Source organism: Cicer arietinum, chromosome 2 (assembly GCF_000331145.2).
Source record: "Cicer arietinum cultivar CDC Frontier isolate Library 1 chromosome 2, Cicar.CDCFrontier_v2.0, whole genome shotgun sequence".
NCBI lineage: Eukaryota > Viridiplantae > Streptophyta > Magnoliopsida > Fabales > Fabaceae > Cicer > Cicer arietinum.
In genome coordinates this window covers 51,573,915-51,589,370 of record NC_021161.2, presented here as the reverse complement: position 1 = coordinate 51,589,370, position 15,456 = coordinate 51,573,915, and the positions used below count along the sequence as shown (strand labels likewise).

Here is a 15,456-nt window from a genome sequence, read left to right as displayed (position 1 = left end):
CATATAAACCAATGGTGTAAGAATAGAAAAAAAAGTCTTGTTTCCATTGACACAAAAATTAAGGATAACCAAACAAACTCAGCTCCATCATAACCCAAAAAACAAAAATGTATCTTTCCAAAACTAGAATCAAGGCAAATAAATTAAAATAACCACCTTAAAGAAAACCAACATGTTTTGATAAGAAAACTCAAGAATCAAAAAACTTGACAAAATGACAATGAAAGTGAAAGATTGGCTAAACACAGACACAACACAAACATTAGGCACAATATTACATATTAACACTGACATATCAATATCCATAATTTTTGAAGAAAACCAATTAGTTAAATGTAATCATATGTGTCTCTCGTGTTGGTGTCAGACACTGATACAGAACACGCTTTCGATCAGAAGTGCCGGTGCTACGAAGATTAGTGTGAAAACTTAAGTATGAAATTACAAACCTGTAAATTCCTGGATAAATGTAGATTTTGATTCTGTGTTTGTTCCAATCTGGAACCAAATCAACTGCTCCTTGAACAGTTTTGGAATGTCCATGTCCATTATGATCAACCACAATAACTCTAAACTCCTTATTATTATTGCTCTTCTTCAAAACCAACCTTTGTTCATCCACCATCAAATCTTCCCAACTAATGTAATTCCTAACACCACCCCCTTTACCACCTTCTACTAAATCCACCTCAACCCACATAACAAAAACCAAAACAAACAAAACAACAACTCTACAAGACAACCTCATCATCGTTGTTCTGTTCTGTCACATAACATAATGTGTTACAACTATTATGTTACTATATATGAATTTATATTTATATGATATGAAAGATAGAAAGAAAGATTGTGTAACGGTTTTATTATAGAGTTGAAGCATGAAGTAGCTGATTGTAATAAATAACCGAGCGTTATGGTGATACCGTCAGTTACAATCTTTGTAAGGCTTGCATCATGTTGTAATTAAAAACACTGAGCCTTTCATAATAATAACAACTAAGTTTGCAAAATTAATCAAACTTTGGTTTTCTTATTGAGTTTAATTCAAGGAACATAAAGAGACTTTGTCTCTCTAATTGAAACTTTAATTTTTTTTTTTATATAGATAAAATAAATTGGACTATGTCTAAATGGTGTGTTTTCATTTTTAAATTTAATCATACAAGATGAGCGGTTGTATAATTCATGGGAGGTTAACTCATATTGGGTGCAACTGCACCCTCCACTATGTTCTTGGATCTTTCTATTTGTATTTTAAATTAAAACTTTATGTTTTTCCCTCCAAATTTGATGAACCACCACCAAATTTTGTTACTTGCTTCATTTTTTATTAGCAAAAAAATTAATTTGATTTTTTTTAAATTTATAAAAATGTGTGTAATTGTAAATGTAGTAGATTTTTTTTTGTCAGATTGTTTTGATGCAACATATGAGTTTGTGATGAAAAAAAATTTTACTATTAAAATTAATGGTGGTCCCACATAAACTCTTTTGAGGACAGTGACAAAGAAACAATTATTATTGGAAATTTACAATACTTGTATGGCACGAGATGATGAGATCAAATACGTAAAATGAAAGTGTAATTATTGTACCAACATAACAAATCAAAAATTATATATTAAAATTTGTGCTTGATATAATATATTATTATTTGAAACCAAACCACCTATATCATTGACCTTCACTGTATTCCTTTCCTATTCATTACACTTTTGGCACATAGATATATTGTTTTCAAAATATGTTTCTGGTGGACCATGGTACTTGATTTTTGATGTATAGAACAATTATATTTGATTAGGCCATTGAGTGGGAACATTTCCTTGTACAATAACTTTTTTTTTTATTAATTGATTTAGTAGTTAAACTCACACAATTTAATTGGATTCGAAGATATTTTTATAGCTACTAAGTTGTATTTACAAAATGATTGTACAATTAAGAAAGCTAGATTTAAAAAAAAGGATATAAATTTAGCTATCAAATCATCATAAATTGTATTGTAGTAGCAGTTGCGATATGAATAAGGGCACTAAAGAATAAATTGGAGTGAATTGATTATTACCTTTTGTTATGCCTTGTTTCAGTTTTTACAATACCAAACTAGTATTTCAAACTCTTATTTCTCTACAATCACTATACATTTAAGGTAAAAACAATAAATAGGATACACTCATGAGTCATGAGGATGCTTCAAAGTCTTGGAAGGGATATGGTGTGATGAGTGCCATGACCTTATGGCTATGCAATAATAACACACACATGCTTCCATCTCTTGTAATAGGCCATTATTGGTTAGGCTCGTATATGAAATTGCTTAGTTTTAGTTTTTTTAAAGAACCAAAGAAACTGCTTAATTTATGATAGTTTATTTTCCAAAAACATTTTTTATTTTTATTTTATAAAATTTATATTAATTTTGTTTGTTAGTAAGAAATTATATTGGAAAAAACTTAAATATTGTGTATTGAAAAAACTCAAATCTCAAACCTAATACATTTTATGTAAATTATTAGATATTTATGAGTTTGGTTGGATATTGATGTCTCTAAACAAAAATCATCTCAAAATTTAAATTATATAAAAATTAACTAAATTTAAAATAATTGTATGGCTTTGTATGAATAATTGTTGGATACCACAACTAAACTTTAAAATATAAGAGTCTTCACTTTTTTTTTATTGTAGGTACTTATATTGATTTTAACTGTGCGGATCAAAATTTTAAAATATATATTTAGAGTGTTTCTTTTCTCATTTTTAATATTCTCAAATATACAAAAATATATATTTAGATTGATCAATTCAAATATGTAAAATACATCTCTAAATAAAATTAATCCGAATAATATTTTGGAATTTTTAATATACTACAATTAGTTCTAAATATTAAGATATAATATAAATATAGAAATTTTGTTGCTTTAGTGTTTAGATTGAAAATTATATTTATTTATAATGGTTGTGAAGAAAACATCTAGTTGTCTCTTTGATATAGATTCAGCCAATTATTGTCCCATTACCCCTACATAAATAAAAATATACCTTATATTTCTTATCAAATGTAACAAAAAAAAAAAAAACTAAAAAATATAGAAATATAAAATATAAAGAAAACATACGTCTATACGCCCTTTACATAATATATAGAGATGGCCAAGAAGCATATATTAAATTATTGAAATTGATACATCAAAAAACAAAAACAAAAAATATTGAAATTGAAATTAGGATATTGGTGATCTGATTGGTTAAATTTCTTTTCAAGAATTGTGGTTAATTTTTATTTTTTTCATTTCCACATTCTTGAAATGCTTGTATATTTGACAACATAATGTTATAGCCTTATAGGTATAACTTATAACTGATTAAATTTAAATTTGAAAATAATTTTTTTTTATGATATACTCTCTGAAATAGATCATGCTGACCTACTGAGACCTACTATTTATGTTAGATTAAACTTTTTTTTATTTTTAAACATTAGATTTTAAAAAAATTATTTATTTAAAAAAGTTAAACTATATGTCACATAATTTTTTTTTGTATGTCTATCATATCAATTTATTTAAATAAATATAAATAATATTTTTTATTAATACTATAACTATTATATTAAATTTTGACATATTTGTTAGATATTACTTTTAATAATTTAAAAATATTAACATCCATTCATTTTTGACATATTTAAATATATTATTAAAAAAATAGAGTTGAAACATGATATCATATAAGATTAGATTCTTTGACAATTAAGATAAGTACAAACATTAAAATTTCTATAAATATAAATACTTCCAATATAATAAAACTCATTTCCAACGGATAAAGAAAAACCGATCCAATATCTAAAACAACAAAAACTAGAACATACAAATACCAATGAATTTCAAATTGTAACCAAACTTGAGCATACATATAAGTCAACAAACATTTAAATATAACAATGATTTTGAATTTGAAATTAGAGCATACATATAATAATGAATTTGAATTTGAAAAACTAGAGCATACATATAAGTCAACAAACTTTTAAATATAATTAGTATCTTACTTTTATTCAAATTATTATTTAATTTTCTAATTTCTGAATATTGCGCTCAAATGTATGAATTAGGGTAAAACAAATCTAGAACTCAATTCTTGTTGCTAACAAATTTCTCACACCTTTAACAAAACTAACCAATAACATTTACTTATGATAAATATAGTCTCTATTTTTCAACACATTATCATATGTGATGCAAACCTATTAGATATTGAAGTAAATGCAAAACATAAGTAATGAAAATATTTAAAAATAATAATAATTCTATCCACAAATAAATAATTAAGTATTGTTCATTTAATGTTTTTTTGACCCAATTGTCAATACAGTGTTGGGCTCAATAAAAAAGGGGAATGATTCCATCTTAGGGTTATACATTATTATTATATACTATATAATATAATGAAATGAAATATTCTAGGACTAACCTTTGACAAAAATATTTTGGTTCTTCAATCAAAGACAAGTTATGATGAGAAAGCGTTTCCTCAATTTCTTTGTCAATCCAACACCAAAAAAATGGTTTCTCCTTTCTCTTAGTCACCACACATCTCAATCTCATCAATTCATGTCAATTTCTTCTTCTATTGATCCCAATTCAATCAAAAATGATTATTCCTATGGAAACAAAATCTTGACACCAAGTTTCAAATTTGGTGTAAACAATAGTTTACACACTAATTCAGTTGTGGAACAATCTGAAAGAAATGATGATGAGGTTGAAGATTGTGTTTGGACAAAGATGCAAGAAGAAGCCAAAGTTGATGTCACTGTTGAACCAATTTTATCCACTTACTATCATGTTTCAATTTTGTGTCACAAATCATTGGAAAGTGCTTTGTCTAATTATCTTGCTGTTAAATTAAGCAGTGTAAGTGTTCCGAGCACAACACTTGTTGATCTTTTTGTTAAAGTTTTGGAATCTGATAAACAAATTATGGATGCTGTGAAATATGATTTGAAAGTAGTTAATGAAAGAGACCCTGCTTGTATAAGTCATGTGCATTGTTTCTTGAATTTCAAAGGGTTTTTAGCATGTCAAGCTCATAGGATAGCTCATGATTTGTGGCTAAAAGGAAGAAAAGTTTTAGCAGTTATGATTCAGAATAGGGTATCTGAAGTTTTTGGAGTTGATATTCATCCAGGAGCTAAAATTGGAAGTGGGATTTTGTTGGATCATGCAACTGGGATTGTGGTTGGTGAAACTGCTGTTATTGGGAATGATGTTTCAATTTTGCATGGTGTTACATTAGGAGGGACTGGTAAAGCTTGTGGTGATAGGCATCCAAAGATTGGTGATGGGGTGTTGATAGGTGCTGGAACTTGTATTTTAGGGAATATTAAGATTGGTGATGGTGCTAAAATTGGTGCTGGTTCTGTTGTCATTAAGGATGTTCCTCCTAGGACTACTGTTGTTGGGAATCCAGCTAAACTGGTTGGAGGGAAGAACAATCCTGTTAAACTTGATAAGATTCCTAGTCACACTATGGATCATATTGCACATATTTCTGAGTTTTATGATTATTGTGTTTAAAGTATAGTCCTTGAAAAATTGGTTTGTAGTTTTATGGTGGAAACTTAGTATCTTATGCGTGTAACTGCAGAGACTAATTCTCGAGACTTGTGGGAATTGGTTTGTAGCTTTATGTTTAGAGTTTATGGTTGAGTGATTTATTTAAATTAGGGGTTATTGTTTGTTATGTGATGTTTGAGAGAATCTTGGTTCTCCTCCTAAGAATAATAAAAATGAAAATCATAACAAAAGAGTAATGTTTCCTTTATGGTGTTGTATATTCACAATAGTTGCATTTATGATATTACTAATTATTTTATATGATACTACTAATTATTTTGGGTGTATAAAATTAATATTGGTTACAGAAGTAGATATTGGTAGATCAGTTCAAAGTTTCTTTTAAAGTAATTGCCTAAGAGGTATTGAAAACTCATGAATCATTAAATTTGCTCAAAGAGACCTTGCTTTCTTGTTGCAGAAATTGTAGCTTATTGTTGCACTTACATTGTATTTTCACTCTATGGAAACTATTGGTAGCAGCTAAGAAAAATATGCACATTGGATTGAAGCTGGTGAGTGCTAAACATGTGAGACCATTCCAATCAATTAGGGAGGAAGAGATGTCAAATTTAATAGGATAGGGGCACAGAAAGTAGTATATTCTCTAGCACAATAGAGAAGGGAAAGTGACAAAAGAGAATGAATATTAAAACTTTGATTGTAGTGACTTCAAAAAAACAGACATTAAGTCTCTTCAAACAAAGTTGGCTTTACAATGTTCACAATTCAAGAGCTGAATTTTCTAAAAGCAGTGATTAATGAAACCTTGAAATTATGGATGATGTGAGGCATGAGTGAATCAACACAAAGTAATGCCACTAGTGAGAGCTGTTTAAGCTAAGTTTGCACTATTCATAAGTTATTTACCAATTAGTTTAGTCTTGTGTTATTCTCTCAGAAAAAGAAAAAATAGAAATATTTCCTTTAAAACATATTAACAGTAGTTATGACCTATTTAAATAACAAGTTGAAAATAATTGTATAATATGTATTTAAAAAAAATAATATCTTATATGTAAATACACAATCATTTTTTAGGAACAATAATCATTAATATGTTATGATAATAGTAGTAAAATTATTATTGTAAACACTAGAGATATTACCTGAATGATGGATAATTTCATTCATTATTTAATATGCTTTATTTATTTATATTATCTATGTAAAACTAATATTTAGATTTTTTTGAAAGAACTAATATTTAAAAATTAAATAATATCTGTTCTTATTAAATTTTGAATAATTGAAAATTATATTTTAAAAAGTAATATAGTTTACACTTAATGTATGAAACAAATGACAAATATTTTAGGGTTGAGCTAATATGATTTAAGAATGTGGTTGTGATATACTCTCCTCCAGTTCTATATATAATAGGAGAATATTTTGAGAATTTTTTGGATATATATATAACAAAAAAGTTACAAATTTTAAAGTGCATAGTTTCAATTACTTTTATATTTGTATGTAAGTTGTTTATTTTTTTAATATTATTAGTACATATTTATTTCTCACAGTTTTTAATAAGAATATATATTTAAAATAATCAAAAAATTTAAAGGAATTAATGAGTGTATTAGTTTTATTATTTTCTTTTATAAATGGTTGGGATCGGAAATAATAATATTTTATGTATTACATAGATAATATAAAATGTAAAAGGGTTAAATTTTTCAAACACCTATTCTTCTATAAAAATATATTAAAAAGATGTTTCAACCTTAAAATTTTCAATAATAAATTAGAACATAATTTATCTTTTATTATATTTTAAATTTTAATAATTCATTACCTTTGTGAATTTAAAATAAATTATATTATTTTAGATTATATTAATTTATTAAATTCCAAAATTAACATATTTGATTATTTTAATATTAATTTATTTTATATTCATATTAATTTAAATAATTCCAAAATCATTTTATATTTATATTAATTTATGAAATTTTCTAAAAAAATAATTCAAGAATTTTTTTTAAAAATTAAATAATAAATATATCTGTCCTCATTAATTTAAAAAAATCAAAATAAAAATGAACCCCCCTTTCTTCTCAGCTGCGCATGGTCTACTCTGTTTTTGTTGACCTTGTTGTTAATTATTCTCCATTAATCCTCCAATGAAGATTCTTTCAAGGGTTCAAGGTTTTTGCTTTTTTTTTTCTCTCTCTTTTTATTCAATGTGTTGTTATCACCCTTGTTTTCATTTTCTATTTACAAGGTTATTATAATCTCAAATCTGATTTCTTTTTTGTTGTTGTTGTGGATATTGTTGTTGTTGCAGTTATTAAGTTTCGATATTTTCTTAAATGTGAGAAAATTGATCCTTTATCCAAGTGGTTTTCATCATCATCTTCAAATGGGTCTCATTTTTCTTCTTCTTCTGAATTGTATGGTAAAGTTAATCCCTTTATGGATGATACCTACCAAAACAATGCGGCAAAAGTTGAGGGTATGAGAAAGACAGTGTATGATGTATGTGGGGTTTTGGACACTGGTCAATGGGGACCTGCTACTGAGGATGCACTCAACATGTTTGATGAAATGTTTCAACCAGAAGTTATTGTTGGAGTGCTGAGGAGGTTAAAGGACTTGAATATTGCATTGCAGTATTTTAGGTGGGTGGAGGGAAAAACTGAACAACCACATTGCCAAGAAGTGTACAATGCACTTCTCATGGTTATGGCTAGGACTAGAAACTTGGACTGCTTGGAACAGATTCTTGAAGAAATGAGTGAGGCTGGATTTGGAATTGCTAATAATACTTGCATAGAATTGGTTGGTAGTTTAGTCAAATCGCGGAAGCTAAGAGAAGCTTTTGGTGTTATTGAAATAATGAGGAAGTTCAAGTTTCGCCCTGCCTATTCAGCTTACACGACATTAATTGGAGCTCTTGCTGAGGTTCACGAAGCTGATCCCATGCTCACTCTCTTTCACCAAATGCAGGAAATAGGTTATGAAGCAAATGTACAACTTTTCACTACGCTTGTTCGTGTGTTTTCTAGGGAGGGTCGCATAGATGCTGCTCTTTCCTTGCTGGATGAGATGAAGAGCAACTCATTCACTGCTGACCTTGTCCTCTATAATGTATGTATAGACTGCTTTGGTAAAGTTGGTAAGGTGGATATGGCCTGGAAATTCTTTCATGAGATGAAGGCACAAGGGTTGGTTCCTGACGATGTCACATATACTAGCTTGATCGGAGTTCTTTGCAAGGCTGGGAGGTTGGATGAAGCTGTTGAGCTGTTTGAAGAACTGGATTTCAACAGAAGTGTCCCTTGCGTCTATGCTTATAATACCATGATTATGGGTTATGGCTCAGCTGGAAAATTTGATGAAGCATACAGTTTGCTTGAGAGACAAAAGAGAAAGGGGTGTATACCTAGTGTCATTGCATATAATTGCATACTAACCTGCTTAGGAAGAAAGGGTAAATTAGAGGAAGCATTGAGGATCCACGAAGAAATGAGACAAGATGCCGCGCCGAATCTCACAACCTACAATATTCTAATTGAGATGCTTTGTAAAGCAGGAGAACTTGAAGCAGCCCTGAAAGTCCAGGATAGTATGAAAGAGGCTGGCTTATTCCCGAATATCATGACCGTAAATATAATGATTGATCGACTATGTAAAGCTCAAAAACTTGATGAAGCTTGCTCCATATTTTTAGGATTGGATTATAAAGTTTGCACTCCTGATTCAAGAACATTTTGTTCGCTTATCGATGGCTTGGGCAGACGTGGCAGGGTCGATGATGCTTACAGTCTTTATGAAAAGATGTTAGATTCTGATGAAACTCCAAATGTAGTAGTCTATACATCTCTCATTAAGAACTTTTTTAAGTGTGGTAGGAAGGAGGATGGTCATAAAATTTACAAAGAGATGGTGCATAGGGGCTGTTCTCCTGATCTGATGCTTCTTAATACTTACATGGATTGTGTTTTCAAAGCTGGTGAAGTTGACAAAGGTAGGGCTTTATTTGAAGAAATAAAAACTCAGAGGTTAGTTCCTGATATTCGGAGCTACTCAATTCTAATTCACGGTCTTGTGAAAGCAGGTTTTTCAAAAGAAACATATAAGTTGTTCTATGAGTTGAAAGAACAGGGACTACATTTGGATGTTCTTGCTTACAACACTGTAATCGATGGATTTTGCAAGTCTGGTAAGGTCAATAAAGCATACCAGCTACTGGAGGAAATGAAGACAAAAGGTCTACAGCCTACTGTTGTAACTTATGGTTCTGTTGTTGATGGACTAGCTAAAATTGATAGGCTTGATGAAGCATACATGTTATTTGAAGAAGCAAAATCAATAGGTGTTGATTTAAATGTAGTTATATACAGTAGTCTTATTGATGGGTTTGGCAAGGTGGGAAGGATTGATGAAGCATACTTAATTTTGGAGGAGCTGATGCAGAAAGGTCTGACTCCAAACACATACACATGGAATTGCTTACTCGGCGCTTTGGTGAAAGCTGAAGAAATTGATGAAGCTCAAGTCTGCTTTCAGAACATGAAAAACCTAAAATGTTCTCCCAATGAAATAACTTACAGCATTATGATAAATGGTCTTTGTATGATTAGAAAGTTTAATAAGGCCTTTGTATTCTGGCAAGAAATGCAGAAACAAGGGTTAAAACCTAATACTATCACATACACCACAATGATTGTAGGACTTGCGAAGGCTGGAAATGTTATGGAGGCGAGAGGCCTATTTGATAGATTTAAGGCAAGTGGGGGCATCCCTGATTCTGCTTGTTATAATGCTATGATAGAAGGATTAAGCAGTGCCAATAAAGCAATTGATGCATATAAACTTTTTGAGGAAACTCGATTGAAAGGTTGTCATGTATATAGCAAAACATGTGTTGTTCTTTTAGATGCATTGCACAAGGCTGACTGCCTTGAGCAGGCAGCAATTGTTGGTGCTGTCTTAAGGGAAATGGCTAAGTCTCAACATGCTACAAGATTACCCTGATGATTGGTTATATATATTGTACCGGCACTGTAATAGAAGTTTGGCTTCTGGACCCAATTAAGTAGTGGTCTTCTCAGTAAATGACTGCCTTCACATTGTTTGACCGGAAAATTTGAGAGACAAATCCAGAGATTTCCATTGTCACCAGCTCTTTGATAAGGTTAATGGTCCTAGCCTCAGGTAATTATTACATATTGCAATTGTTTGTCAGGCTCTATAATAATTGGAAGTGTCATGCTATGTTATTTCTTTCGGACTCTTGGTGAGTTTCAGTGAGCATTTGAAAAAGAATTTTTTAATGCCTAATGATTTTTTCATTCATACATGTATTTCCAATTTCCATGTGAGCCACTATTTCAGAAAACATGGTATATTGTTATATTGTGGCTGTTACTAAATCTGTGGGCAATGTATTTTACTTTTATGACAAAAAACAAGATATTCAATCATTATGTGTGGTCTGATTAGTTCATATTCATAGGTCAACATGGTAATTGAATTGACTTTGTGTATATTCATAGTTCATTGTTATCAAGGATTTATTGTTGAATGCTTATTCAAATATACACTAAGTCAATTCCGGAATGTGTCTAGTTGTATGCATTATTGCCTCGGACTTCACATTATGAATGTGTCTTGTTGTATGCTCTGTTGCAAATGTACATGCTTGGTGGTTGTTTAATTTTATCCAAATATTGTATCCTAACAGGGTTTTGCGGCTTCTGGTTGAGAATATGCACATTCCGGCTTATTGCTTGGTATACTGTGATCCCTATAGCTTTGATATATTAACCACTAATGGACTGTAGTTTGGTTTTCCAATCTGTAACTTTACAATTTCCATACTTTTAGGTTTGAATGTATTGGTAGCTATTAGAATTATAAGAAGCCACTAGAATTGTTTATTACTGAGGAATTGGTTTTGCGCAACCGTGAGTCTGGGTCTAGCTACGGGTGAAGCTTACAGGGATAATGATCAAATCTCAGTGAATGATCCTGTCCTTGCATAACAATTTAGGATTATGGACATGGAAAACTATTTTCTGATATAAAAATTTCAAGGGAAGGATGATGAAGTTCTGAAACTAACTATTAGATTATACTGTTTGGTTTTTTTACCCAGGATCTAAGACAAAAGTTTCATGCACAGTGCGACAGTTTCCACATGTAGTCCTTATGAGTTCACATGTTGCTCTGGTGTTGATTCAAACTACAATATTGACGTCACAGGTTGCTCTGATTGAAAGGATGGTCATATTGCACCTTTATGGAGATAAATGTTTGTTGCATGAAGCTAGAACTGTAACTGTTAACAATCATGTCAAAATATATGTTTTGGTCAGATGTTGTATTTGCTTGAAGAATGTTCATGTCTTGTATCAAATAATCTGGCATATTTTTCTTGTGAAAGCTTTCTCTTTATGAGCTTTCCACTTAAAAAAAGTATTTGTATTGTCTAGATATTTAATGTTGGTAGTATCTTCTGTATGCAATGTTATGCCACATAATTTACTTTGATACTGTTATGCATATAAAAAGGTAGAGAAGTCATTTTGAATAACTCAGTTGGAAAAATTTGATTAATTAAATTCCTTATTCGTAAATGTTCACTGCAGTGGTTCAAGAACATTTCATTATCAATAAGAGAGTGAATATATACAATCAAGAATGGAACTAAACAACTGAGCAATCTCCGTCAAAAAAAAAAAAAAAACTGAGCAATCTATCACTATTTTGCTCATGACTTTATGACAGTAGCAAGTTGAAAGAACACAATAATATTTAAATTGGTAATTAATTAGCCAATTTAAGAGATTATCTTCCAGTGCTTTATCTGATATTTTGAACCATGAGAACTGACAAGCATTATCTAGTTATGATTGGTATTGGCATGATGATGATGAGTAATGGGCAGGAGCTAGAGAAGGAATGGTGAAAACATGATGAGTATTGTAGAAAAATAACATATTTTCATGATCCTCATTTCATATCTGTCAAACAGATTCAGATAATTCAGCATGTGGTTTTAAAAGAAGATCCAAGGAGGTGTCTTATAATGGAATTGGCTAATGAGAACATCAATCAAATTGGATGAAAATAAAACAGCACTACCAGTTCAATCCAAATGGACAGGGCATTTGTGTCAGAAAGTCCTCATATGATTCAATTATGATATAGAAGTAGAACAAAAAGTAATGTTACAATCTTGTAATTTATATTGTCAAAGCCAGAGTATGTGTAACCTCTGAAAAATATTGAATGTTCAGAGAAGCCCACCTCTTGTTGCTTCCACTAAACAATATGTGACTGCAATGGCTTCTCAGCCTCACAAGATAACATTTGACCATTATCAGTAACTAGGGTTTTGTTGAATACATTTTCTCTCTCATTCAAAACATTGAATTAATGGTTGAGATTATAAACATGACCTCATATTTCGGATTATTAAATTATCTTTATCAAGTACCATTAAACTATTAATGTAAAGTTGAAGATAAATAATGAATATAATATTAATTAAATAATTGAAAAAAAAATAATTAATATTAATTTAAACATTGAAAGAGTAATTTCTTTTGTAACAATTTTTTCTTTTACAAATGAATTATCCAGTGTAAAATCGAAGATTATTATTTAACAATATTGTAATAATTTCATGGAAAAACTTAGATGTATTTTTTAAGCGCTTTTTCACATGGTTCTTAATTTAAAATACATATTCCGTGGTTATAACAAATTTTAAAAAAATTATAGTTGTTTAAGTTAAAAACGATACAAAAATCACTTAAGAAAATGCACTTGTACTAATTTTATAGGCAATAAAATTGAAAATATATGAAATTTTAATTAATGAAATAAAGTTTTTTACATCAATACTCATTCTTGTAAATAATTACCTACAGGTTTTTTACAGATTTTTTTGTTTGTTTGGAGCTTTACAATGATATCATGCATAATGAGACTAATTTTTAGTAGTTAGTAGTATAAGTAAAATTCAGAGTCTCTTAGCAATCAAGCTTTTTCTTTCGATTTGCAAACTCATTACTCATGAAATAAAACTATAGTTTACTGATATTTGGCAAAGAAATTAATCCTACAGCAATTTAAATAAACATCAAGTAGCTAACCCGAATTATATTAGTAATTGTATGTGACAAATATATAGCAGCTATGACTTACTATAAAAAAATAACATAAAGGAGATTTGACTCATGCAATTCTATTATACTATTCAAAAGAAAGCAACATTGAAACTTAAAAATAAAATATGTTTTCTGTAGACAAGACAAAATACCAAAAATAGAAGATAGTTTAACTAATTAGATGAAAATGAACATCATTAGCAACAAAATTAGGAGGTTCCAAACTGATGTAACTAACTAATTCAATGATAACAGTTATTTAAACCTTCTCAATCTTAATGTCTTTCTTCAACATTTTCAACTGTCCTTGAATTTGTACTTAGTTGATTGAGCAAACAATCGTGAATGCTTGGACCAATTGAGTCCTTCACTTTCTCTGCATAAGGACTAATCAACAACAAGGCAATAAAACCTATCCAATAATTATAATTATACCATTCATATCAAGGTTGTCTCAAGCTTTTAATTAGTTCTCATTTAAAAACAAACGGGGGATTTATTTGCACAATGTGTCACCATCTCTCTAGTGGAGTTATTTATACCTATTGAATTTACAGCTTCATCAATTTATGGGCAGAATTTTTCATCTTCATCGTACTCTTCCAACAATTGATTAAGTCAACATATCCAGTTTCAAACAAATGCATCAAACTAGTTAAATAGAAATAATTGGTTCATAACAAAATGTTGCCAAAAACAATATATCATTATATTTAATATAAAAAAACAAACAAACAAATACACTTATCTCCCTATCATATCTAACGTAATCCAATACCAATTATAACTTTCGATTTTGAAAATGCCAATTACATCACATAGCCTTTAGTCAAAAGTTCTCACACATGAATTCTTTATTATCCAATACTTAGTGTTATTTTTTTATTTTCCATATCTAACCATCAACACTTTATATTATCTAAATGTAGAGGATCGAATATAGAAAATAAAGAAATACTACTAATTATTGGTTAATTAAGAATTCTTGTATGAAAATTTTGAAAATAAAACTATTTTAAGATTGTAAGTTTAGCTATTGATATCTAATTATATTGGATATATAAGTGTATTTGTTTATTTTTTTTATAGAAATGATAGGTTGTTTATGTATAAATAATATGTTGTTCTATGTTTTTTTTCTTGCATTATATCATTGGAAAAAAAAATTAACACTCGGTGGATGGAAGAGAAGAGAAACTTACCACGAAGATATAGATGAAGTGGCCACAGTTAGAAACTCCATCACTTGTGAGTTTTTCAATGCTCTTGTTTATCTTTGTTGGATCAGTGTTTCGCTGTCATTCTTTCCTTTTTCATAGAGACGGTTGCTTTTTCTTTTTTCAGTACTCTGTGTAGCCTGTTATTTGCCATTTGAAGTGATAGTGATGGTCCACCCTTATAATGCAGAGACAGAGACAGAGACAGAGACCACGCCTTTGGCAATGCATTTCAAAAATACCCAAATTTGTTTATGTTACAGTTGTTCTTATTTCTTATTTGTTGTGAGTTAATCTTTTTCTTAAAAGACACGTTTTTTTTTATAGATTAGAAACATAGTATAGTTCAAAAAATTATTCTTACAACACTATTTCTTGTAAATTATAGATAGTACGATTAAATATATCTAAATAGTACTACTATCAAATACTACTTCCGCGCTTTATTACAAGTACGTATTTTATTTTATTTGTATTAAAAAAAGT

At 29.5% G+C, this 15,456-nt stretch overlaps 3 protein-coding genes and 1 long non-coding RNA gene across 8 annotated transcripts in view; 2 read left to right on the top strand and 2 right to left on the bottom strand.

The window, feature by feature from the left end:
* The window catches only part of LOC101509370 (pectinesterase QRT1), a 2,719-nt gene extending 1,501 nt beyond the window's left edge, over positions 1-1,218 (bottom strand). The window contains exon 1 of the mRNA XM_073365061.1: positions 450-1,218. Coding sequence (XP_073221162.1) covers positions 450-751 — 302 coding nt within the window. The 5' untranslated portion in view covers positions 752-1,218. The remainder of the gene's footprint in view (positions 1-449) is intronic.
* A 3,243-nt stretch (positions 1,219-4,461) lies between these two features.
* LOC101509047 (serine acetyltransferase 1, chloroplastic) lies at positions 4,462-5,835 on the top strand. The gene has a single exon (XM_004491442.4). It carries the CDS (start codon positions 4,524-4,526, stop codon positions 5,586-5,588), a length of 1,065 nt encoding a protein of 354 aa, XP_004491499.1. The 5' UTR covers positions 4,462-4,523; the 3' UTR covers positions 5,589-5,835.
* Positions 5,836-7,657: 1,822 nt separating this feature from the next.
* Positions 7,658-12,071, top strand: LOC101508511 (uncharacterized). Of its 5 annotated transcripts, none has more exons than XM_027332070.2 (4): positions 7,658-7,778; positions 7,918-9,600; positions 9,691-10,790; positions 11,320-12,071. In XM_027332070.2, exons 1-3 carry the CDS (start codon positions 7,754-7,756, stop codon positions 10,608-10,610), a joined length of 2,628 nt encoding a protein of 875 aa, XP_027187871.1. In that variant the 5' UTR covers positions 7,658-7,753; the 3' UTR covers positions 10,611-10,790; positions 11,320-12,071. The 5 variants fall into 5 exon arrangements, with proteins under 5 accessions (XP_027187871.1, XP_012568735.1, XP_027187870.1 ...); XM_012713281.3 differs by having other exon boundaries at positions 7,918-10,790; positions 11,320-11,368; positions 11,734-12,071; XM_027332069.2 differs by having other exon boundaries at positions 7,918-10,790; positions 11,320-11,368; positions 11,463-12,071.
* A 1,828-nt stretch (positions 12,072-13,899) lies between these two features.
* LOC113785523 (uncharacterized) lies at positions 13,900-15,217 on the bottom strand. Its single transcript, XR_003471653.2, has 2 exons — positions 14,956-15,217; positions 13,900-14,140 (listed from the first exon to the last, which is right to left on the bottom strand). It is a non-coding gene; the product is annotated as an uncharacterized lncRNA (long non-coding RNA).
* Between the last annotated feature and the right edge of the window lie 239 nt (positions 15,218-15,456).

Excerpts from the sequence above, each read along its gene's own strand:
- LOC101509047 (XM_004491442.4), top strand. The coding sequence starts at position 4,524 with ATGATGAGAAAGCGTTTCCTCAATTTCTTTGTCAATCCAACACCAAAA.
- LOC101508511 (XM_004491441.4), top strand. The coding sequence starts at position 7,754 with ATGAAGATTCTTTCAAGGGTTCAAG. Across the intron at positions 7,779-7,917 it reads GATTCTTTCAAGGGTTCAAG|TTATTAAGTTTCGATATTTT; the intron begins GTTTTTGCTTTT and ends TTGTTGTTGCAG.